This window comes from Heteronotia binoei, chromosome 13, assembly GCF_032191835.1.
Source record: "Heteronotia binoei isolate CCM8104 ecotype False Entrance Well chromosome 13, APGP_CSIRO_Hbin_v1, whole genome shotgun sequence".
In the NCBI taxonomy this organism is placed as follows: Eukaryota; Metazoa; Chordata; class Lepidosauria; order Squamata; family Gekkonidae; genus Heteronotia; species Heteronotia binoei.
Genome location: NC_083235.1, coordinates 74,395,053 through 74,421,299, shown reverse-complemented (window position 1 = coordinate 74,421,299; position 26,247 = coordinate 74,395,053). Strand labels below are relative to the sequence as shown.

At 42.9% G+C, this 26,247-nt stretch overlaps 1 protein-coding gene across 2 annotated transcripts; it reads left to right on the top strand.

Moving 5' to 3' along the window:
• LOC132581171 (cytochrome b-245 chaperone 1) lies at positions 1 to 24,589 on the top strand. Of its 2 annotated transcripts, none has more exons than XM_060252299.1 (7): positions 1 to 551; positions 1,093 to 1,229; positions 1,429 to 1,470; positions 12,294 to 12,367; positions 20,685 to 20,781; positions 22,208 to 22,352; positions 24,330 to 24,589. In XM_060252299.1, the coding sequence occupies exons 2-7, from the start codon at positions 1,145 to 1,147 to the stop codon at positions 24,457 to 24,459; spliced, it is 573 nt and encodes a 190-aa protein (XP_060108282.1). In that variant the 5' UTR covers positions 1 to 551; positions 1,093 to 1,144; the 3' UTR covers positions 24,460 to 24,589. The 2 variants fall into 2 exon arrangements, with proteins under 2 accessions (XP_060108282.1, XP_060108283.1); XM_060252300.1 differs by having other exon boundaries at positions 506 to 660.
• Positions 24,590 to 26,247: the final 1,658 nt, after the last annotated feature.

Here is a 26,247-nt window from a genome sequence, read left to right as displayed (position 1 = left end):
GGCAATCTTCTCATCCATTGTATCCAATGGACAATCCAGGCTCTCCTATTGTTTCCTGTGAGCAATCTTGTCATTCGTTTCAGTCCGTCCCCCTTCTAGTTATAACCAGAATAAGAAGCAAATTATTGTTCTGCATTTTACAGAGAAGTTCAAGAGAAGGCGGCGGCAGGCAAAACTGAGGTGGCCAAATGCACCATTTCAGGCTCTAAGGGGGATTCTAGCTCGGACTTCTTTGCATTGAAAACTAACCAACCCATAACTCTTCAATGCAACAACAAGAACATTCTCATGATAGCGGGACCCTCACTCTCCAACGTGACCTCCCCCTGCAGTCCTTTCTGCGCCGCCCGTTCTCTTGCGCATGTGACCCCTCAATTCATACCCCTTGCTTGCGCTTCAAGCGTCTAATCGGAACCGGAAGTGATATTGAACCGAAGCCTTGTTTCCCTCCGTCCAGACTCGTGGAGGCTGCAGAGCTGCTCAGGGGCTGAGCTCTTTGACCTCTGCGATATTCGAAGCCTGGTTTTTTTCCCCGCCCGAAGGAGTTTGCGGTGAGTTTGAAAGGAGGGAGGAGAAGGAGGCGCCCGAGGAGAGAGGACGAAACGCCCCGAGTTGTAGGAGGGAAGGAGTCTCCGGGGAGCAGGCAGTTTGCTCTCTACTGTAAGATGCGCACGGAGGGAAATGTTAGCGCGACTTCCTCTTTTGCAACTTTCAGTTGTAAGATATGCGCACTGAAAGGAAGAGTTGCTTGTGCAGTAACTTTTTGCACGGGGCGGAGGGGGTTGGAAGTTTTGTTGTTGTTGTTTTTTTGCGGGGGCAGGGGGGGGGTAGGTTATTTGTTGTGATATTGTATTGTTATTATGACATTGAAATGCACTGTCCGGAAAAGGCACAATTCTTTTAGCGTCGCTTAGGCAGATGTCAAAGGTGCAGTTTCCGCTTCGGAGTATGCACATTGGATTGTCAGCGCTTGTGCATTGCTGATAAACGCCACCAAATAAGTGTGTAGGATTTGGTGGTTAGATTTCAAGGTACTAAGGCTATCCTGCAAGCAATGCATCAGTTGCCTTTTTTCCTTTCATCATTCTGTAGGTGGCTTTTGTAAGTGCAGTTCAGCTCGGTGGCTCTCCCCCGCCTCCCGAAAATGTATATGCTGGTTGAAGCCCATTCAAACAATATTCTTCATTTAAAGAGGTCACCTGGCATAAGATCTTGGTCTCTCCTTGTAGGTAAGATTGCAGTCCTTGTGTGCACATCTTTTCTCCTTCCTGAAATATTATGTTTGGCTCCTAGTAAGTTGTCCTTCTGACTGATATGGATTGCCTGGGATTGTGGGGCCAAGCAAGGGTTAATGGTGTGTAAGAACTAGATACTGACAATTTTTATAAAAAGCTATAGTGAGTTTGTATTTCTTTCTTCTCTTTCTAGGAATCTCTTCTGTGGGCTTGGCTGCTGCGTATTACAGTGAAGGTAAAATTCAGCAACTTCTGTAAGGGACTTTTCAATAGAACTCACTAGAACTTTCTTGGAATCAAAATGTCTTTGGTAAAGGAGGTAGCAGAACATGTATTACTTTTTCTTGACTTCTATTGTGTTTTCCTTAGAAAGCTTAGAGTACCTGGCAGAGGTTTTGAATTGTATACATGAGTCAGCATTTTATAACTGGGCCACAGTAAAAATAGACCACGTAGATGACACAAGATAGACCCTTTTTGTCGGTGGACTCTTTCTTACTGCGACTCAAGGCAGATAACACAGTATAAAGCAGTACAGTCAAAAGGATGGGACATCCAATAAATAAACCAATTATTTAGATTCACCATAAGGAGCAGAGGGAGAGAGGTGGTCCTTCAGTTATGATGGATCAAGGTCATGGATGGCTTTGTAGGCAATAGCTGATATCTTTTATTGAGTCTGGTAATGGATGGGCAGCCAATGTAGTGACTTCAGAATGGAAGTAATATGCATGATCTGTCTAGCTTTTGATAATAACTAAGCTGCAGTATTCCGCACCTGCTGGAATCTCCAAGTTGACTTCAAATTGAGACCTGTGTAGAGTACATTACAGTTGTCCAGTTTCAGTGTAACTTGGTATGGATTCTGCTGGCTAGTTTGGCCATTTCAAGTTTGGGGTCATCTTCCAGGCTAGACTGAGTTGGATGAAAATGTTTTTTTGTAGCTGCATTAACGTGCTTTCTCCAGCAGTAATGCTGGATCTAATATAACCCACAGGTTCTTGACCAAGTCAGCAAAGGTCAACTAAACCTTATCAAAAATTAGAAACACAATGTCCTTCCAACCAGCACTGCTTCTGTCTTGTCTGGGTTCAGTTTCATTTTGTTCCCTTTCAGGCATTTAACCACAGCAGTCAGGCAGTGGCTCTAAACCTCTACTGGAAAACCAGGGGATTTGGATAGAGAGAAACAGAGCTGGGTGTCATCAACATATTGATGATATTCACTTCCAAAGCTATAAATGATTTCTCTTAAAGGCATTCCATAGAGTTTGAATAATTTGTGGGACAAGGTTGTTTCCTGTGGAATCCCATGGGACAACTCCAACTCTGAAGTTGAAGAAGAAGACTGCAGATTTATACCCTGCCCTTCTCTCTGAATCAGAGACTCAGAACAGCTTACAATTTTCTTTGTCTTCTCCCCCCACAACAGACACCCTGTGAGGTGGGTGGGGCTGAGAGGGCTCTCACAGCAGCTGTCCTTTCAAGGACAACTCCTGTGATAGCTATAGGTAACTCAAGGCCATTCCAGCAGGTGCAAGTGGAGGAGTGGGGAATCAAACCCGGTTCTCTCCGATAAGAGTCCGCACACTTAACCACTACACCAAACTGGCTCTCTGAAATCAGATAACTGATTTCCAGTTGCAACCCTTTGAGTCTTATCTGTGAAGAATTATTTAAAACCAGTCCAAAGCATATCTTCAATACTTTCTTTGCCCCAAAATGCCTCAAAATGGATGGCATGTTCTACTGTATCAAAGGCTGCAGATCAATCCAGTAGAATAAGATGGAATGGGGGTGGGGGTGAATCTAAAATGCAGATTTGGGGAAATGGCTCTCTCCCTTATATACAATTTTAAGTTCTTTTAGAAATCAGGGAAGTGGCAGAAAGATCAGCTATTTAGCTGATCCTGGAACACGTGCGTGGCTTGTGCACTGACTACTGTAAATCTTCGCATTGCCTCTTGCAGATAGGGTAGTTGACGTTATATGGTTGCTGTAATTGGGGATGCATTTGCACAGCAAAAATAGAACCAGCATAAGGGACAGTAAAAATAATATTATCAGCAAATGTTTGTGCTGGAGAATAGAACAAATATTGCATATACAACTTACAAAGTCACATTTTTCTGCATACCACCTGAGAAGTCTCCCAAGTGTGTAGAGTTTTCCTACCTGTGTATGTGGAAATGAGGGGCTTACATCATCATTCATACATATTTTGTATAATGATAATTAGCTATTGTATTGGGGTTTTTTTGGGAGGGGGGAGTGTGAATTTAAAATACAGATCTGCTAGTGTGAATTTAAAATACAGATATTTTTCTTTTAGTATTTAAGGCTCTCCATGTACATTATTTTCTGTTAATCCTTACAACATCCCTGTAAAATAGGTGGTGATATTCCTGTTTTGGAGAGGGGCTGGGGCTCAAGCAATGACTTGCTTAAAGCCACCTAATAGTGATAGCTGAATACAGATATTTGGCATTATATTTCTAGACAACATGTATGTGCAGAAACAATATCAACAATTGGCTTCCGGTTTCGGCGACCTGAACTAAGGAACGATTCGGACCGGCTCGTCCGAAGCTGCTCCTTAATCGAGCAGTCGAGGGGTCTCTCCAACTAGGAGACCCATCTCTGGAACACAGGAAGGGTCTCGGAAGGCAGACAGCTTGAGCTGGAGGTCGGGATTGACGGCAGCGGCTGTCTCCTGTGCCCAGCTCGCTGTGAGCCTCGCTGCTCCGATCGCCATTTTTAAATGGCATCAGGGTTGACTGCCGGACCTGTTTCTTCTCTCTTCATCAAGGACTTCTGCATGATTTGAGTAAGCTGTATTACCTCTACGAAGGAGATTGTAAGTCTCTTCTTTCTTTCAATATTGAATCCTGAAGCAACATTCGTGCAACCAGGGGCGACTGGAAAGTTGGGAATAAAGTGGAGCACGGACAGAGGCAGAAGCGGTGAGAAAGGGGGGAGGATACAACCCTCTCCTTTTCTCTTCGGAGGTCTCCAAAAATTCCTGCCTAATCTGATTACTTTCTCAATGTTACCCTGGGGAAATATGAATCACACCAGTCTCTAAAGACAGAAAAGACTTGATGGCTGAACTGAATTGATTTGTTTTAAACTTTTGCTGGGGAGGAAGCAAAGAGCTTGCTGCTAGAAAGCTTCTTGCAAACATATGTGGATGAGAAGGACAGGTGGTGTAAGAAGGCTCAGTTGTCAATGAATATCATAAAGAATTGAACTTTATAGGACAGATACAGTGTTGTATATTGGTTTTGTACAGTGGATTATAAAATGCAGCTATGCTGTTGATTGTTGGAAGAATAGCTGTGAAAGCTTCTAAGTAAGTTTGGAAAACTTTGTGTTCCAAAACAGACTACTGAAAGGGTAGTACCTTGATGGTGGATATTATGGATATGGTTTTTTAACTTTGGTTTTATATATATTTTTTTCCTCGCTCTTTTTCTTCTTGTGTGTTTATTGTAAATGTTTTTTTTTTTTGGAGGACTCCTTTTCAACCATATGGTCTGGACATTTTTTCTTTCCCCCCCTCTCTGTGGAATTTTCACTTCTTTATTTTCATTTTGGGATCATCTGGACTGTTTTATTTGTGTGTGTGTGTTTTGGGGCTATTTTTAATTTCTGCTTCTGCCTGTGGATTATACAAATGGGGCATTCAGCCCTGGATTACAGTTTGGACAGTGGGATGAACTTGTTGGAACCTGGATTCCATTGAACTGCTTGTTCTGAAAAAGACACGACAGTGAACTGTTTCTGTTTCTGTGAGTTGAGCTGTAGGTGATAGTAAAGATTCTTGTTGTAAAAAGACTTTATTTAATATAAGACTTATCGTTGTTTGGGGTTTGTTAAATTAGAAGCAAGAAGGTTGTTCTTTTTTTTTAAACAAACTACTATCTTTGCATAACATTAACACAGTCTGATAGATACTAGCTCAACTAACAAAAATAAGAACTTTGTGTTCCAAAACAGACTACTGAAAGGGTAGTACATCACATTTGTGCATGTGAGTGCAAATATACTAATAAGGATGGAAAATAAAGCTGCTACTGGCTTTAAAGAGGTAACTAAAAAAAATAGACGATGGAGAAGGTTAACCACCAATCCCCTCACCCAGTTCTTCGTCTGGCCTAAGGAGGTTCACAGCTATGCAGGGGGACATGAAAGAGATGCAAAATACTCTAACTGCCATAGCACAGCTGACTGGCAAAGTAGACAACATAGGCGAACAGATGGCAGAAATCAAACAAGAGCTCCAAGAGAACAGAAAACAGACTGCAGGGACCAATAAAGCTTTAAAGGTTTTAGATACACAGGTGACAACACACACAAGGTGGAACAACTGGAAAAAGAACAGAAAGTGTATGATAGTAGACTTCTATAGTTAGAGCTAGATAGAGCAGCTTACATGCTGAGGTTCCAAAATGTACCAGAAGAAAAGACTGAAGACTTACAGAAAATATTAAATGAAACCTTGGCAGAAATTCTACAGGTGACACCTGAAAAGATGGAAGAAGAGTTTGATCAAGTTAAGCGAGTGCCATCAAGCTTTACAAGACGGAATAAATTGCCCAGCGAAATCCATCTGAAGCTCACAAGAAAGAAGACCAGAGATAATATTTTGAAGCAAGCGAGAGACAAATCAGTGATGATAGCAGGAAATATGGAGAAAATTCTGAGAGAGGTGCCATGGCCAGTCAGACAAAGGAGAAGAAAATATCAAACCTTGACAAACTTTTTGAGAGAAAGAGAAATACCTTATACATGGCTAATGCCATATACATGGCTAATACCTTATACATGGCTAATTACCTATGAAGAGAACAGATATAGGATAAACTCTATTTTTAAAGCTCAAAACTTTCTGGAGAAAGCGGAGAAAAAAGAGGGGAAGAAAAAGGAGGAGGACGAAGAGGAAGAAGACGTTCTAGATGAAGAGGACCCAAATGAATTAAGGAAATATCCAACAAGATTGCTGACTAAAAAAGATAAAAAAGATAGTGATAAGAAAAATCCATAATGGCATCAATAATCTCTATTAATGTGAATGGACTTCATTCTATAAAAAGGAGGAAGACCTTTAGATATCTAACAAAACTAGACAGTCTGCAGCTCCCTAACAGAGGGGGATTTTATTGTCACTGTTCAGGGTATTAAAGACCCCTGATAAGGTCTATGCTCATTAACCCTAGGCAAGGGTTAACCCAAGACGACTTATCTTCCTTTAATGCTGTTGATATCGAACTGGAGCAGTCAGGGAGCTGACTCCTTCATTTCTTGATGTCCGGCACTGGAATTTGTCAACCATCGTCTACAGTGACTCTAAAGTGACTTCGGTCACTTAAGGCTGTCGGAATCCAAGCACTCTAGAAGGACTGATTTTAATTGCAAGAAAATAACAGCCGGGGGAGTTGAGAACATCTAAAAGGTAGACTCATCATTCTTATCTTCACTCTGAGAGACTTTGAATATAGTTTAAACACTGAGTGGATTAATAACAGACGAAGGCAAAGCATAATTGAATGGAAAAAAAAACTTTTACCTTGTTAAGCTGAGCTCTGTGGCTTTGGATGTGAACAACAGCAAAAAAAAAAAAAACCTTCAAGATAAGAGTGAAAGTTGGCAATGGGAGGCTGGTGACGCAGAAGAAAGAAAAGAGAGTTGCCGTGTATACATGCCCATAAACTGTAGAACCTAGAATGAACTGAGCTGAGGGGGGGCATAGCAGGAAAAGAATTCAGCTTGTGAAAATTGAACGTCGTAAAAACAATTGCCTTCAAAGATATTTTGGAGAAAAGACATATTGTTGTGGATTTTTGTGGTTGCGGTTTCTTCATGCAGCTCAAAAAACTGCGAGACTAGACACGAGATCAGTCTAAGCTGTGACAGGAAGTGAAACTAAAAGGGGCTGGACAATAAATCAGAGCCTATAAGGACAACAAGAGCTGTGACATCCGACCTTTGAACTAGGAAGGAATTGAGTCCAAGACTCAGATCAAGAAAGACGAAGAGAGACCTCTCTAGGCTGGAACTGTACCATAGAGAAATAACGATTGCCATTTTAAAAGGGAGAAAAACTGTCAAAATTGTTAAAATTCAATATCTTTGCTCAGGAAGAAGGGAGAAAAACGAAACTAGTCTCATCTGAAAGAACTGGCTCTAAGCTATTGGATTGGATGCTAAATTTTATGTGGGGATTTTTTTAAGGTTTGGTGATTTTTTATATGTCAGTAGAAAGAACAACACGTGCAAGAGCCCAATCATTTGACAAGATGCAATCTCAATTTGACGCTCTGGAGGCAAAAATGTTAAAAGCTATGGACAAAATGAGGCTAAATACTTCTATTTTAAAATATAAAGATTTTCTTAAAGAATCTAAGGTTGAAATGGAATCCTTTTTTAAACAGAATATAAAAGATGAAAATAGTGAAAGTATCAGAATATAACCCAAGATGTAAAGATGCAAGTGGTTTGGGATACTGCCAAAGCATTTTTTAGGGGCCTTGCAATTAGATATAGTACCAAGAAAAAGAAAGAAAGAAAGAATGGAAAATTATCAAAGACTAATGTCACAAGCAGGAGAAGCTGAAAAGAATTTAAAAGCACAGCCTACAAAACAGGAGTTTCAAAATAAAGTTAAAAAAATACAACACCAACTTAATCTATTGCTCATAGAGGAAACAGAGAAAAAATTGAGATTTGCCGGACAAAACTTTTCTGAACATGCTAACAAACCTGGAAGGTGGCTAGCCTGTAGAATGAGAAAAGAGAGTGCCAAAAGAATAATACCGGTATTGAAAGATGAAAATAGTAAAAAAGAAAGTCCAAAGACAGGAGATATGCCAACTTGTGGAACAATTTTATAAGAGATTATATGAAGAAGACATTGGATTTATGCTATGAAGATAAACAAGTTCAAAAGGTAGACTTAGAAGAATATATTAAACAAAATAATCTTAATAAATTCACAGAACAACAACAAAAATTTTTAATTTAACCAATAATGGTAAGGGAAGTGAGAGATGCAATGACATCCCAAAAGAATGGTAAAGCACTGGGTCCAGATGGCTTACCTGCTGAGTTTTATAAGGCTTATGAAGAGCCCTTACTGTTACCATTTAAACGGTTTATTGAAAAGATTCAAGAGGAAGCTCAAATACCAGTCTCATGGCAAGAAGCTACAATATCTTTAATTCCAAAGGAGGGTGCAGATTTGAAAGATATAAAAAACTACTGGCCAATCTCTTTTAAATGTGGATTATAAAATTTTTGCTGTAATATTGGCGCAACGCTTGAGGAAGGTCTTACAGTCTACAATACACCAAGACCAGGCAGGATTTCTTCCTAGAAGGTACCTGAAAGATAATGTCAGAACAGTATGTAATATAATGGAATACTATGAGAGCCATCCAGAAAAACAACTGGCATTTTTCTGTCTGGATGCAGAAAAGACCTTTGATAATGTTCGTTGGCAATTTATGTTGTTCTTCTGTGGCAATTTATGAAGGGAATGGATTGTGATTCCTATTACTCAGCCAGTTTTTGATCCACAAGAGGACCTGTCCTTTTACTCCATGACTCTCAAGCTTTCTAAGGAGCCTTTGATGAGGAACTTTATCAAAAGCTTTCTGGAAGTCAAGGTAAACAACATCTATTGGGTCTCCTTTGTCCACATGTTTGTTCACCCCCTCAAAGAAATGTAACAGGTTAGTGAGGCAGGGAGTTCTATGCGACCTCCATCGCTTCTGCAAAATCACACCCAACTCAATTATTTAGATTAATTCAGTCTTTAACATCTTTGACTCAGGGCATGCCAAATGTTAGGGAATTAAACATAGGCTGTGTGGCTTTCGCGAATTATTTTGCAGATATGTCGCTCCTTGCCTATCTTCAGATCCAGTTTTGGGCCATTTCAGCCTGCTCTCCCAGGATGAAGTTAATAAGACCCTGGCTGCTGTGAAACTCACCACTTACCTCCTTGATCCTTGCCTGTCATGGCTGGTTAAAGCCTGCGGTGATGGTGAACAGACTCCCCTGAGGGAGAGCATCAATTTGTCCCTCTCAATGGAGGCATTCCTGGGGGCCTTGAAGGAGGCAGTGATTCATCCTCTCTTGAAGAAACCATCTTTGGACCCTACAGTCCTAGCAAACTACCACCCAGTCTCGAATTTGTTGTTCCTGGGCAAGGTAGTGGAGAGGGTGGTGGTGACACAGCTCCAGTCTTTCTTGGAGGACACTGATGTCCTGGATCCCTTCCAGTCCAGCCTCCACTCTCCTCATGGGACGGAGATGGTGTTGGTCACCTTGGTGGATGATAAAGCCCTCTGGAGGCATCTGGATCAAGGCGGTTTGGCACTGCTGATCCTTCTTGATCTGTCAGTAGTATTCAGTATGCTTGACAACAATGTGTCGGCCACTGCATTGCCGACACGGGGATACAGGAGCTGGCCTTACAGTGGCTGGTCTCCTTTCTCCAAAGTTGGGGACAGAGGGTGGCACTCAGGGTTGAAATATCCCAGTGGTGCCCATTACAATGTGGTTTGCCACTGGGAGTGATTCTTTCCCTGATGTTATTTAACACCTATTTGCACTCCCTTGCCCAGATTATCTGAAGATATGGACTGGGGTGTCACCAATATTTGGATGACACCCAGCTCTATCTGCTGATGGATGGCCACCCAGATTTGGCCCCAGAGGAACTGGGTAGGGTATTGCAAGCTGTGGCTATATGGTTGCAACAGAGCCTGCTGAAACTGAATCTATTGAAGACAGAGGTCCTGTGCAGAGGTCCTCTACAGGAGATTGGGATCAGAGATCAGGCTCCCACCCTTTGACGGGGCTCCATTGGTGCCCACATTAGGGGTGAAGAACTTGGGGGTACGTCTGGCCGCCTCTCTGACCACCACTGTCAGATCAACCTTTTTCCATCTGAGGTGGGTCAGACAGTTGGTCTCATATCTCATGCCCCATGACCTGGCCACAGTGACCCATGTGACAGTCACTTCCAGGCTAGACTAATGTAACTCTCTCTATGTAGGGCTGCCCTTGACCCTGCTCTGGAAGCTCCAGGTGGTGCAGAATGCTGCTGTATGGATGTTGATGTCATCACCTATATAGGCACGGATCCATCCTGCACTGCATGAACTGCACTGGCTACCTATAGAGTATCGGATCTGGTTCAAGGTGCTAGTACTTACCTTTAAAACCCTATACGGCCAGGGCCCAGCATATCTTCGAGACCGCCTCTCCCTATATGAGCCCCATAGGTCTTTACGATCAGCAACCCAACACTTTTTGGTGGTACCCACCCCTTTGATGAGGGCATAGCTTTTTCAGCCCTGGCCCCTGCCTGGTGGAATGAGCTCCCCCTGGAGATCCAGGCCCTGTGGGACCTACTCTTTTGCCAGGCTTTCAGCTGAGGCAGCAGATGTCACTTGATTTTGGCCTCCCCCAGCCCTCCATTTCACCTCAGTGCTGTAGGATCTGCTGGATCTGGACAATAGGCCATGCCTGTGAGGCAGAGCTTGTCACTTTGGCTTCCAATGTTGAGTCTGTAATTTTAGATTTTATATATTTCAGGGGTGGCCAATGGTAGCTCTCCAGATGTTTTTTGCCTACAACTCCCATCAGCCCCAGCCAGCATGGCCAATGGCTGGGGCTGATGAGTGTTGTAGGCAAAAAACATCTGGAGAGCTACCGTTGACCACCCCTGATATGTTTTATTTTGGTTTTAACTGTTTTCTTTTATGATGTAACCCACCTTGAGCCTATTCTAAAGGAAGGGCAGGGTATAAATCAAATAAAGTGAGTAAATAAATAAATAAAATGGAATATTTCAATCTGGAAATGAATGATACAATTTTTTGGAAGGCCACAAATGTCAGCACAAACGCCTTATGTCAGCAGCAATTACATTTACAGCAAGTTGTAATATTGCAAATATGTACCTTCTAGTTTCTGTCCTTAGAGTAAAATCCCCTTATCAGGGCCAGTGTAACATTAGTGTGTATCAGACACAGGCATCCAAATCGCCAAAGGAAGACAGTTACGTTGGAGTGACTACAGAAAATTGCTTGTTTCTGGTAGATGCCAGCCTGGCATCCACATGCGATAATATTAAGAATAGAGCTTCATAGGCAGATCTGAAAGAACAGGAAGGTAGAAGAGCATTCATTCCCTTGGAAACTTTTCTCATCCGCTGTTGAGGGATTTCAGGACTGAAATTAGCAACTTGAATTGGGCTCCAAAACAATCAAGGAAGTTGTTGGAGCGCATGTCCCTCGAGTTTATTAGCTGTCAAAAGATGGACAGCGACAATTTCAGATTAAAGTTTCCACGTGGCCTTCAAAGGCAGCTTCATGGGGGACACCTTTACAGTAGCACGATCTGGGATCAACCAAGGCATGGATTATAAAAGCCAGCTCTTTCTGTCGCAGTAATAGTCAGAACTGGCAAATAAGCCAGAGCTGGTAGAGAGATTCCGGGCGAATAATCCTTTCTGAATTTGGAGACTGTCAAGTCTGATGTTTCAATAACGAGACCTTTTTGATAAAAAGTTCCTAGTTTATTGTAACATGTTGCAGGACTATAGGTTCAGATTGAAAGACTGGCAAGCATACAATCAAAGCGAGCATTTAAGATATACATCAAAGGGATTCTTTAGGGAGGGGCACTCTATGCAGGGCACATTCACACATGGATGTTCCTATTTCGTTCCCTTGGGCGCCTCCCTGGCACCACGCTCTCCTGAGAAGGCTCTACTATCTTGTTCCCATATTCCCATTTCAAAGCAGTGCTACATAACAAAGGGAAGGGAGGGGGGAGAGGAGAGGAGAGTCCAAGCTAGCAGCATCGGAATACAGTGTGGTTTTACCCAGGATCCTTTTCCTGAACCAAAGCTGCATCTTATAGAAGTTACAGCAGACTTGACAGAGACTGCAGAGGAGGGTGCAGTTTTAAGATATAAAATAGCCATATATGTGTGCTTTTGGATTCCGCTTTCTAATGGCTGAAATATTTTTGTATTATTCAGATAGTATTGGATGGAAACTCTTCTATATTGCTGGCTGCCTTTTTGTAGCAGTGCAAAATCTTGAGGACTGGGAGGTAAGCAGCGTGTTACGAACTGAAAGTTGTGATTGCCTTAGCCAAATGACTGTCAGTGGTACTTAGTCTGAAGTCGCATGAAGTAGTTTAGGCAGCAACTGGAATATCTACATAAATACTAAACATAAAAATAATTTACAGATAGGAGCATTACTGAATCACTGAGTGAACCATTATCTGGTAATTTCTGAAACACGTTTTTGGGGCGAAAAGACTTCAAAATCTTACAGTAGTTTCAAGGCCTGTTTTCTGTTACTGTGTGCAACAACATATGGTCTGCATCTGTGTTTTGTTATGAAGAGGATCCTCCAAGGCTCTTGGGTTTAGAAGCATCTTATTCTGTGTTGCTTGCAAATTTTTCCTTGCGACATATATTCTTTCAAAGCTTCAATTGCAGTGTTCCCATAACTTTCTCTTACTTATAACCCATTTTATTTTCTGATCTATGGTTTTCTACAGATGTCAAGGACATTCCTCCAAAGGGCTCAAGGGAGAGTATGTGGCTCCCTGCTCCCCATTTTATCCTTACACCAATCCTGTGAGATAGGTTAGGCTGAGAGAGGGTGTAACTGGTCCACGGGTACCTAGCAAGTGTCACAGTAGTGTTGAGATTTGAACCTGGGTCTCGAGGATTCTAGTCTGAAACTCTGCTATACTGGTTGATATTTACTCCTTTGGTCTCAAGATATTGCGACTGGCTTGCTTCTTGGTGATCACTTTTTCATCTTGGTGATACCTCCCTTTGGTACTAACCTGAATTCAGCTACATCTGAAGATGAGCTGTCCGAATTCAAGGGCAGAGAAAATTTTGGTATGTAGATAATTCCAGGCTTAGTCCTTTATTTCCCCTTTCTGCAGTATATAGAAATACATAATGGTTGTGTTGAACACGCTATGGAAGCACCGCTCACCGCATCTACAGTGCACTTAAAAGTCTTCTGCCCACAATCAGCTGGTAGCAGGAGAGCAGCGAAGGGACGGTGGCTCAGTGGTAGAACATCTGCTTGGGAAGCAGAAGGTCCCAGGTTCAATCCCTGGCATCTCCAAAAAAGGGTCCAGGCAAATAGGTGTAAAAAACCTCAGCTTGAGATCCTGGAGAGCTGCTGCCAGTCTGAGAAGACAATAGTGACTTTGATGGACCGAGGGTCTGATTCAGTATAAGGCAGCTTCATATGTTCATAATAATAATGTTATTTACAAACAGACAAAATATATTTATATTCAAAATTATACATATATATAGAACTGACTTAAATTTACATTTAATATCTCACTTCTATTTAAATATAATCTATCTTCTCCATCTATCCCTATGTCTCATAACATTTTGTTATAAACATATATTCCCTAAACTCTTTCTATCATTCTCTATTTTATTTTAATTTCGTTCTTAATTTTCAGCTATGTAATTGACTTTCCTTTTTTCTTGAAATTCCGAAGTCAGTCTATTATGTGTAAAAAGATATTAATTTTGCCATTATAGCATATACATTTAGTTGATTCTTTCATTCCTTCGGATCTAGGTATTGCTCTACCTCTTTGCTGCCATCACCAGAGACTTAAATAACTTACTGCGTATTTTAGTAATATTTCTTGGTAAAATATTTAAAAAGCATTTTTTTGGGATCCATAGCAAACATGAGTTGTAATATCTTTTGCATTTCTTAATGTATCCCTGTCCAAAATGTCTTGCTTTCTGACATGTCCACCACATGTAATAGAATGTTGCATCTGTGTTCTGACATTTCCAGCGCTTCTCATTATAGTCTTTATTTGTTTTTGCTATATCTTTAGAGGTAATATACCATCTAAAGGACATTTTATACCAGTTCCTCTTAATATTTGACATCCAGTAAATGGGCAGAGCAATCCTAAAGGGGGAGGGGGCTGAAAATCTCAGAGCTCTTGCATTGGTGCATGTCCAAGATACATCAGCATAAAGACCAGTTACGATGGTGCAGGCCCCCTGTGCCGCTCTGTCACTCTTAGGTGCTGGTGGAGGGCTGCAGCGGCTGCCCATTGACGTAACTGAGGCATAGGCTCCCGTGCTGATGTGGTTGTGGGCAGTTTTGGGGACCTGGTCAGAGTTAGTGAGATCCATGAGCCCTTCCAGCCTGGGAACACCCCCTGCCAGAGGCATATAGTTATGCCAACAAAAAAAATAGCGTAGCCCATAGATGCCAATGGAACTGAAAACTCAGGTCATCCCCCTGCCACTGCAACCCCACCAGTTAGACTTGGAGGAGCTCAGGATGCCGACTACCAGCTTGGCCAGTTTCCGTCCTCCCTGCAGCAGCCTTGGGTCCGCCATAGCTCTGGCAGAGGTTGTCCTTGAAAGGGCAGCTGCTGTGAGAGCCCTCTCAGCCCCACCCACCTCACAGGGTGTCTGTTGTGGGGGAGGAAGGGAAAGGAGGTTGTGAGCCGCTCTGAGACTCTTCGGAGTGGAGGGCGGGATATAAATCCAATTTCTTCTTCTTCTTCAGTTTGGTGTAGCAGTTAGGAGTGCAGACTTTAATCTGGGAGAACTGGGTTTGATTCCCCACTTCACATGCACCTGCTGGTATGACCTTGAGTCAGTCACAAGTTCTTTCAGAGCTGTTCTCTCAAGAGCAGTTCTTGAAAAAGCTCTTTCAGCCTTACCTATTTTACACATGGTGTCTTCTCAGGAGGGAAGGGGAAGGAGATTGCAGGTCACTCTGAGAGTCTGAGTGAAGGGGGGGGGTATAAATCCAGTCTCTTTCTCCTCCTCCTTCTTCCTGCAGTGATTAATTGTTCAAATGTTATTGTCTTTCTTAGTCAACCCCCTTTTACTATTTGTTTTTTCAGTTTGTATACCATATGATGGTATAACAACCATGGGATATTTTTTCCTTCATCTTGAACTGCTTGCCAGAGTTTTATTTTTCTTGCTTATAATCATATACTCAAGTTATGTGGTCAGATTTCCTTCTTGCATTATTGTCACAATAAATGTCAACTAGGGATGTCAATGGCAAAGTTGGCAGACTTGTTCTGTTTCTGCACTGAAACCATATTCTTAATGGACCATCTCTCAAAATATGATTACCATCTTGTGTTTGAATTGTTTTTAGTGATTTCTTAGCCCATAAATAATTGTGTATTCCTTCATTAATATCAAGCATCTCCAGTTCCACATTCCTTTGATTAGAATTTGTAGTCCAGTTGGACACCCAGACTAATGCAGCTGCTTGGCGATATAGCTTGATATTTGGTACAGCTAAACTTCCTCTCTCTTTTTGTCTTACAGAGCTTTAAATCTTATCCTTGGCTTCTTTCCACTCCATACAAAGTTGTTTATTTTTAAAGGATCTTTTGACTTGGTATCATTTGAAACAAAAAATCAACTTTGGCAATATACTCATTTTAGCTGAGAAATTCTTTTTTAGCCACAAAATTTTCAGTTTCCCCCACTTCTGTACATCTTAGCTAACGCTTGCCCAAACTTTGTGATAATTATCATTAAAGAGATTGTCATTTTGTCCTGTTATATATATTCCCAAATACTCCATTGGTTTTTTAATAACACTGGGTTTTTTTAAAAATCTCTTCTTCTGCATTATCTTTGTCTTCTTTTTATTCAGTTTATATCCAGAATAAGTTCAAAATCTAATTATTTCATTTTATATTTCTGGGGAAATGTTAGGATTTGTTACTGATATAATGACACACACATAGCTTTTCATCTTGTATTCTTTATTTTTTTTTAATTCCAGAAATCCTAATAACTTGTCTAATTTTTATAGCCAATATTTCCTTGCCAGAATAAATGATAGCAGTGATACTGGAAAACTTCGTTTGGTTCCTTTTGCTATTTCAATTTTTTTTTTATTAAAGAACCATTTATTAAAATTCTAGCTTGTTGTTTTTGGTGCTGGATTGAAATTAGAATTTAAAGTTTTAGAACTGCAGGCTGGAATTGAAACTGATCTGGTGGAATGTTGATCTGGTCACCTAATTTGGTTTTTGAGAACCACTGTTGTTCACGGGGAGTTGTGGAAGAGCTGCTGGATTGTGAACTGGGCTCTTGGACCTTCGAATGCCGAGGCCTCTGTTTTGGTTGCCTCCATGATCTGACGCGGTAGATTTCCTTGCTGCGCCTGGTCCTTCTTGGGCTCCCACTCCCTTGCCTCCTGCGCTTTGCTGTTGTGTTGGGTTGCTGCCCCACTGCTGCTGTTATCACTGCTGTGAGTGCTGGCACTTCCCCATTGTTGCTGCTGCTACCCACTGCGAGTGTCTATGCTGCCCTACTGTTGCCGCTGCTGCTGTCACTGCCCCACTATTGCCGCTGTTGTCTGTGCACCGACCTGCTGCTGTTGCTGCTGCCGAGGCCTCTGCTGCTTGTCGTGAGTGCCTGTGTTGCTCGTGGTTGCCATTGCTGCTGGCGCCCCTGTCTGCACTGCCATTGGAGATTTTCATCTCATCTGTCTTAGTGCTGGGGCTGGAGTTAAGCTTGCTAGTGCTGCAGAGACATTGGATGAGCTGGGAGTTTAGTGCCAGGACTATCAAGGATCCATCTGGAGTTCTAGGGGGGAGCCTAGGTCTGTCAACTGTCCCTTTAAGTATGGGGAGCTTCGGGCGGCAGGGGATTTGCTGGGTATGGGGCTCCCGCCGCTAAGGGTGGTTGGCATAGAGTATGTCAGTCTGATTTGGGAAGCCATGGAGAGTGTAGCAATCTGACTGGTGTCCTGATCGCCAGTGCAGTGGCCAGTGCCTTGCTGGCCCTGTTGGAGGCTATATCCAGCTGGGCATTGGAACACCCCAGACTACTTGTCTTGGGGGACTTCAGTGTCCATGCCGATGATGGGGCCTCCACACAGGCTGTGAACCTAGTGGCATCCATGGCAACACCGGGGCTCTCCCAATACGTCATGGCTCCCACACACCAGGCTGGGGACACGCTGGATCTCATCTTTGATGTGGGAGTGACAGTGGACTGAATCATTGTGGATACAGTGCCATAGTCGAACTACTTTGCCCTGAAGGCTCGGCTGTACATGCCAGCCCCAGCCTGTTTGAGCGGCGAGCTTATTTTGGCTTGCCCACAGAGCCTGATGGACCCTGAGCAGCTTCTGATGGCTCTCCGGGACCTGGTGCCCTCTGGTGCCTCATTAGATAGCTGGTGGAGGACTGGCATGACCACCTCTCCTCAGCCATTGATGAGGTGGCTCCTTGGTGCCCTCTGTCTTGGTTTACCTTGGAGCTAAAGCTCATGAAATGGGAGCTTAGATGGCTAGAGAGAAAGTGGTGGAGTGCCTGCAATGAAGCAACGAGAGCATCCTATAGATCCAAAGAAGTGTGCATGCACAGGAAATACCTGGAATAAAACTTTGTTGGCTTAAGGTGCCATGAGACTCCCTTTTCTTGGATGCTCCCTGTCTTTCCTTCCCCCTCCCAACAGGCTTGGCAATGCAGCAGCAGTAGGGTTGCCAAGTCCAATTCAAGAAATACCTGGGGACTTTGGGGGTGGAGCCAGGAGACATTAGGGGTGGAGCCAAGATCAAGGCTGTGACAAACATAATTGAACCCCAAAGGGAGTTCTGGCCATCACATTTAAAGGGACCGCACACCTTTTCAATTCCTTCCTTCCATAGGAAATAATGAAGGATAGGGGCACCTTCTTTTGGGGCTCATAGAATGGGACCCCTGGTCCAATCGTTTTGAAACTTGGGGGATATTTTGGGGAGAGGCACTAGATGCCGTACAAGAAATTTGGAGCCTCTACCCCAAAAAACAGCCCCCCCCCCCGGAGCCCCAGATACCCACAGATTAATTCTCCATGATTTTCTATGGGAATAATCTCCATAGGGAATAACAGAATTCCCAGCAGACATTTCCCTCCCCTCCCCCCGCTTTGTGATGACCCTGAAGCAAGGGGAGGGCCTCCAAACTGGGGGATCCCCTGCCCCCACCTGGGGATTGGCAACCCTAAGCAGCAGCCCCACTGGAGGAAGGAGAGGTTGGGGGAGCTTTTCTTTGGTGCGCGCCCATGCACTCTCTTTTTCCTTCCCCCTTGTTTCCACCTCAAAGGTGTGAAGAGGCTTGGAAGAGAACAGGCCCAGTGCAGGGAACTTTTCTCTCCTGCATGTGTGTGTGCTCTCTTTTTCCTTCCCTTTCATTTCCTCTCTAAATAAAGAAGAAAGACATGGTGAAAGTAGCGCCAGGAGAAGGAAGCAAGAGCCAGCCAGTTGCTCAGGATGGATGTCAGCCCTGCAGAGCCTGGATCCAGCCCACAGGCTGCATCTTTGACACCCCTGGGTTAAAGTTTATGTTTCTGGTTTTACCTCAAACTCATTGCCTGCCGTTGATACTGGACATATGGACATATGAAGCTGCCTTCTACTGAATCAGACCTTTGGTCCATCAAAGTCAGTCTTGTCTTCTCAGACTGGCAGCGGCTCTCCAGGGTCTCAAGCTGAGGTTTTTCACACCTACTTGCCTGGACCCTTTTTTGGAGAGGCCGGGGATTGAACCTGGGACCTTCTGCTTCCCAAGCAGACGCTCTACCACTGAGCCACCATCCCTCCCCGGGAAAAACAGAAGGTGTTCTGGAGGATTGATTAGTTTAATCACGGTAAACTTCAAAGTGAGGGTTACCAAATTGCCTTATAACTCTCCATATACAATGGCATTACACTTGAAGTTCAAGGAACTTCCTATAATTTTGGTGAATATTTATTTCCTGCCGTATGTTCACAAGTTTAAGACCTCTCAGTGCTGGAATCAGTTAGATGTCTATTTAGAGAACTTGGTTAGGCTTTATCCTGTGACCCCAGAACTATTGGCTTTTCCTGTTCCAGTCTAAGACTCTTGTAATCAGTTCAAGGAAAACAAAAGAAGATGGAACCTCTTTTTTATCCCTACCCCCCCATATAGCAGAAAACTTTTCACTTAAAAAAAATCTACAAAATGAAAACACAAATCTGTTTCAAGTTATTTTTTCCATGTTCTTTCTTAGCTTTAGCAATGATATTTATAAGATTTCCAGAGACAGACATTGTAGCAAATTCCAGGTCTTATCATCTTATTCCACTTTAAATAATTTCAGTTTCTTTCTTGTGATGAAATAGAGTATTTTATAGTCCAAGTTAATGGGATAGTCTTTTGTAATCCAAGTGATCGTGATGTAATCTTTTGTAATCCAAACTGGGATATAATGGAGTGAAAGGGGGTGGGGACAGAATTAATAGAGGAAAATAAGCCCTTCCCTTCTCTATCTTAAAAAAAGAAAGAAAAAATTAACTTCAAAGTAAAACAAAAATATGACAAAACAGATGTCCAATATTGGCAATCTGCCTAGGTATATTTTCCACAATGTTTTTAGATTTCTCCGATTCAAACTTAATTAATTCACAGGTACTTTTTTGTATTATGTTCGTATCTTAAAGAGAAACCAGGTTTCTATAGTGCTGAAGGCTGGCCTTTGTGCCAGTTGTAAAGCAACCTATTCCCATCTCTGAAGGTCACTGTGCTAAGTACAGTTTCCAGCACTGAAACTGGCCGAGATGAGTCTGTTACCACCCCTGTCAGTGAGGCAGAGGAAGTGGGTCCTCAGGCACCAGTTGCTGAAGTTGCTAAGGACAGTGTGGACCCCAGCCCCATGGGCACTGAGACCACAGAGGAGGCAACCCCAACAGGCAGTGAGCCTACAACCCAGGATTCAGGAAAGGCCGACTCGCTTCCCCTTTCCCCAGAGCCAGGGGAACGCAGGAGGTGATGGGCACACTTGGAGCTCCTTGAGAGGAGACAGTGTGTGCCTCACAGCTCAGCATTTACCAAGTCAGGAGGAGCACCTGGGGTTAATGAGCCAAATGGACGGCTCTCCTGCAAGTTCAACGAGACCCAGCTTTGAGGTACCCATAAAACACAGGACTTCAGAACAGCTCAGGGATGGGAACAACTCATTAACATTCTGGAGACTCTGCATCCATATTCCTTATGCAATATATCATTTTCAACAGGGTAGTTAAGCATCAGGTCATCAAGTTGTCCATTGCATTAGAAGTCTCTGGAGCGAGCAAAGATCCCTTAATTCCTCCTGTGGGAAATGAAATTAGTTCCACTTTTGAGGAGAAGCTGAAGGCCAAACTCAAGAGTAATAGGAAAGCAATGATTATTTGTTATCACATAGCTGTTATACATTTACTTAACTGCTGAAATAATTGCAGTTAATTGGTATGGGGGATGATGGGGTGTTTGTTCTCGGAGTTTTAAATGCTCCTTTTAGAAAGCAATTATTCTCTCTCTGCCTCACTGTTATTTCTGTGTTGTGATTTTTTTAAAAAAATTATTTTTACAGGTAGCTGTATTTGAAAAAGATGCAGGAAAAGTTTTCTTGGAGACATTTAACCTTTACAAAAAGTTACTGACCCTGTCAAAGGCTGGCCATAATCAAGGTAAAGGAATGAATACAAAGCCCTGCATTGGAGACAAAAGTAGTGAAATTTTCAGGACTCTGTGCTTTTTATGCTAAAGAAAATGTGAATTGTGTGTTCTGTAACCTGCATAGGTTGTAAATTCAGCAAATTTGCATAATTCTGCTGCTGAAAGGGGGGATGGCAAAAACAAGAACAAAAACCATTAAGAATTTAGTTCATTGTAAAACTCAAGTGAGCTCCCTGCTCACAACCTGAGTTCGATCCCAGTGGAAGCTGGGTTCAGGTAGTTGGCTCCAGTTGACTCAGCCTTCCATCCTTCTGAGGTCAATAAAATGAGTACCCAGCTTGCTGGGGGAAAAGTGTAGATGAATGGAGAAGGCAACGGCAAACCACCCTGTAAAAAGTGAAAACGTTGTGAAAGCAATGTCACCCCAGAGTTGGAAACGACTGGTGCTTGCACAGGGGACTACCTTTACCTTTATTGTGAATACAGGTGGAGCATGAGGAAAAGATTTGTATGTCATTAGCAAGACAGTGAAATAAACTGCCTAGGTGAATCTTCATCACAGGGCATCTTTCATCTGTTAATGAAGCAGGTAAGGCCATTGCAGAAAGCTGAACTAGATAAGAAAATAAGAAAAGGGCTGCTGGATCAGATGAAAAGGTTCTTTTAGTTCAGAATCCAGTTTCCCAGTCATAAACCAGATGCTTCCAGGAAGCGTACAAGAAGGGAATATAGGTAATTGCCTCCCGCTGCTGTTCCCCACAGCTACTGTTCAGAGGCATGCTGCCTCTGGATATGGAGGTTTTATTTAGCTATTGTAGCTGACAGTTGTTGACCCCATGATGTTAATAAGCTGTCAGTGCAATCCTAAGAACACTTTCCTGGGGGTAAGTCCCCCTGAACAAAATGGGATTTACTTCTGAGTAGACCTGCTTAGGATTGCTCTCTCTGTGGTCTTTTCTAATGTTATTTCTGTCAGTCTGATACCACAAATGCTTTAAAGTTCTATATGCAGATGTGTTTCATTGATTCTCAAACACTGACATTGCCATTGAATAGTTCTAAAGTGGAAATCCTATAGCTAGAAACATCGAAACAGATGGCTGTAGGATTTGCTTCTTACAGCTTATTCAGTTGTTATGGGAGGATGGGAGGTTTCATTTTGTTAAGGATTGAGAGGCCAAGAGTCTATCCTATCAATATAGCGAAATCTAAAATCCAGCTAGCAAACCAGATATAGGAGAAACTGATTTGGGCAAGAGTTCCATGTTGCCAGCTCTTACTGAGGACCCCCAGAAATCAACTTAATTCCAGTGCCTTGGTTGTCTTTAGTTCTGTTATGCTCTTAGTTTATACTAAGTGTAGCAGGTGAGAGCATAGCACAAGCTTTGCTTAGAACTCGTGATAGTTCATCTGTTCTGCTCCTTCTTTCCCATGCAGTGGTCTTTCCTTTGGATGAAATCCGAGCCGTGAATGTGCAGGAGGAAAAAATACGTTATTTTGGGAAAAGCTACTTAGTTGTCTTGAGATTTGTCACGGGGCTTTCACATCCTCTGACTCAGAGCGCCGTGATGGGCTGTAGAAGGTATAGTGTGAACTTACTACTCTGTGATTGGTCAGGATATGTGAGGAAGCTGCATTTAACCCTAGATGTGACAATAAGATCCTGTCTGCTACATAAACTGCTGATGTTTCATTTATTTCAAAGTGGGTTTTTTTTTTTTTTAGTTTTTTTTATGATGGCCCGGGTTGTATCAAGGTTAGGTAACCTCTTGTAAACAGATTATATTGGAAATACGGTGTTAAGCGATTAATATCTTAAATTGTAGGTATTTCATTTATTGCGTCTTGTTATTCAACCTGCGGCATATTTTAAGGTGGCTTTTAAAGGTCCTGGATAACTTCCATTCCTGGACATTAAGTGTGCTCAAAATAAAAACGCCTGTCAAAAACTTATAGTCATGGCTTCTCTAATATTTTCCTTTCTATATATAATACATATTACTAGTGTTTTCTTTAACTGGGCCCAACAAATTATTTTTTTATAGTAATAGATGGGTACAGTTCAAACAAAGCGGCAACCCGCTTATTGCAGGTCTTCCGCCACTGACTAGTTCTTATGTTCTCTGTGCTGCTTTGCCTGATTTTTTAATTATGTTGTTCAGAAATGAATCTTCAAAAGTGGGGGTTGCCTTAGAGGTCACTGTTGAAGAGTATTATAGCTCAGATCTGGTGGCATATGAAACCATGATTGATTTTAACTATGGTTTGTTTGTGAAACCATAATTCTGCTAATAGACAACCATTCATATCTTGGTTTGCCTTAACAAATGTTGGTTTCATTGGCTTCTTGGAGAGCCAGTTTGGTGTAGTGGTTAAGTGTGTGGTCTCTTATCTGGGAGAACCGGGTTTGATTCCCCACTCCTCCACTTGCACCTGCTAGCATGGCCTTGGGTCAGCCATAGCTCTGGCAGAGGTTGTCCTTGAAAGGGCAGCTGCTGTGAGAGCCCTCTCCAGCCCCGCCCACCTCACAGGGTGTCTGTTGTGGGGGAGGAAGGTAAAGGAGATTGTGAGCCGCTCTGAGACTCTTCGGAGTGGAGGGCGGGATATAAATCCAATATCTTCTTCATCTTCTTCTTCTTCTTCTTCTTCTTCTCTCTGAAAACTGAGAGAATATCACTGAGGAAGAAGCCAAGATGTATGTATTTATACAGTATATGAAACCATAATTAAGACCAACTTTGGACACTTCTTTGATAGTCCCTAACTATCTGTAGTTGATGGAGGAATCTACATTCAGACAACTGCTCTAACCCTGGTTTTTGAGTGATGTCTGAACTGGGTGACGGCTGCCTTGCAGGTTCATAGGAATGGATTCCCTGAAAGTACACTATAATGAAAGCATGGATGGAACTGTTTTGCTTGAGGTTCCGTCAGTCTGTTGCATCATATGTCTTCATGCACCAAAAGTTCTTGTAACTGATCCTGTTGCAGATCTGAAAATGTGCATTTTTATCAGTGGCAATATTTTGTATCTCAGCAGGTGCTTTATATTAAGGAGTCTAAGCTTAAATGTGGAATATGGCTTTTCCATATACAATTCTCAATTGTTGCTTCGCATTGATTCCTCATGTATATCTCTTTTATTCCACCACTGAAGTTGCTTTCTCAGCCAACAGATCAATGGCAGAACAAGCATAATTCTCCTTTTGGTTAGCTGGTGATTGGTATAGTTTTCAGTTAAGTTCAAAGAAGCCAGCTGGCAAAAAGGAATGGTGTATTCCTTGAATAATTTTCTGACACCTCGTTGAAGTTTTTTCTAGTGTGAAAGGAAAAAAACTTGTATGAAATCCTGGGACTCTGGAGAAGAGCCACAGGGGAGAAACCCCTAGTCTTTAATAGATGAATAAATGGAAGAGATCCTTATGAGTACTTTCCAGTTTTGCCCCCTTTGATGGATGTATATATGCAAGCATCCAGGTGCACATACTTCCATGACTCTTTGCATAATTAACTCTTGCATAACTTGCATAATTAATTCTTCCCCCCTTCTTTCCAACAGTGATGTAGAAGCTGTGGCCAAGCTCATTGCTAGCTTTCTTGAGCTGAATAGAGTGTCAAATCATCAAGATCCTGAGAGCAGCAGTGAAACAGATGGCAGTGACATAGATCACCCGAGGGACAAGCATTAACACGAACTCTAATGCACAAGAAGCAAGAGCTCTCTTCATCCTAGAAGACTGAATGTCTGTATGTTCCCACGGAGTTCGGGCTTTGGTGTCTTCCATAGATTCAACTGGAAATACAGAAAAAATTATAATAGCTTGGAATTCTACACATGGTATCTTTTGAATACTGAATCACATAACTACTACGTCTGTTAAATTTTTACATACATATTGAGAACAAGTTATGTTTCAGAGCACTCCCAGCACCTAAGTGTATTTAAATTGCCAACTGCTTATGAAACAGTTAGTACTTAAGTTTTTTTTGTTAAAAAAAAATATCTCCGCAATATTTGATATTCAGTATTGAGCTTTCTAAGAGCCCCGTGGCGCAGAGTGGTAAAGCTGCAGTACGGCAGTCGGAGCCCTCTGCTCACGACCTGAGTTCGATCCCAGCGAAAGCTGGTTCAGGTAGCCGGCTCCAGGTTGACTCAGCCTTCCATCCTTCCGAGTCCCCAGCTTGCTGGGGGGGAAGTGTAGATGACTGGGGAAGGCAATGGCAAACCACCCCGTAAAAAGTCTGCCGTGAAAACGTTATGAAAGCAACGTCACCCCAGAGTCGAAAACGACTGGTGCTTGCACAGGGGACTGCCTTCACCTTTGTTTTTGTTTTTTTATTGAGCTTTCTGGTAAGAGCCACAATCTTTGTAGGAGCCAGTTTGGTGTAGTGGTTAAGTGTGCGGACTCTTATCTGGGAGAACCGGGTTTGATTCCCCACTCCTCCACTTGCACCTGCTGAGATGGCCTTGGGTCAGCCGTAGCTCTGGCAGAGGTTGTCCTTGAAAGGGCAGCTGCTGTGAGAGCCCTCTCAGCCTCACCACCTCCCAGGGTGTCTGTTGTGGGGGAGGAAGGGAAAGGAGATTGTGAGCCGCTCTGAGACTCTTCGGAGTGGAGGGCGGGATATAAATCCAATATCTTCATCTACCTCACAGGGTGTGTATTGTGGGGGAGGAAGGGAAAGGAGATTGTGAGCCGCTCTGAGACTCTTCGGAGTGGAGGGCGGGATATAAATCCAATATCTTCATCTGCCTCACAGGGTGTCTGTTGTGGGGGAGGAAGGGAAAGGAGATTGTGAGCCGCTCTGAGACTCTTCGGAGTGGAGGGCGGGATATAAATCCAATATCTTCATCTACCTCACAGGGTGTCTGTTGTGGGGGAGGAAGGTAAAAGAGATTGTGAGCCGCTCTGAGACTCTTCGGAGTGGAGGGCGGGATATAAATCCAATATCTTCATCTACCTCACGGGTGTCTGTTGTGGGGGAGGAAGGGAAAGGAGATTGTGAGCCGCTCTGAGACTCTTCGGAGTGGAGGGCGGGATATAAATCCAATATCTTCATCTGCCTCACAGGGTGTCTGTTGTGGGGGAGGAAGGGAAAGGAGATTGTGAGCCGCTCTGAGACTCTTCGGAGTGGAGGGCGGGATATAAATCCAATATCTTCATCTACCTCACAGGGTGTCTGTTGTGGGGGAGGAAGGGAAAGGAGATTGTGAGCCGCTCTGAGACTCTTCGGAGTGGAGGGCGGGATATAAATCTTCAGTATCTTCATCTACCTCACAGGGTGTCTGTTGTGGGGGAGGAAGGTAAAAGAGATTGTGAGCCGCTCTGAGACTCTTCGGAATGGAGGGCGGGATATAAATCCAATATCTTCATCTACCTCACGGGTGTCTGTTGTGGGGGAGGAAGGGAAAGGAGATTGTGAGCCGCTCTGAGACTCTTCGGAGTGGAGGGCGGGATATAAATCCAATATCTTCATCT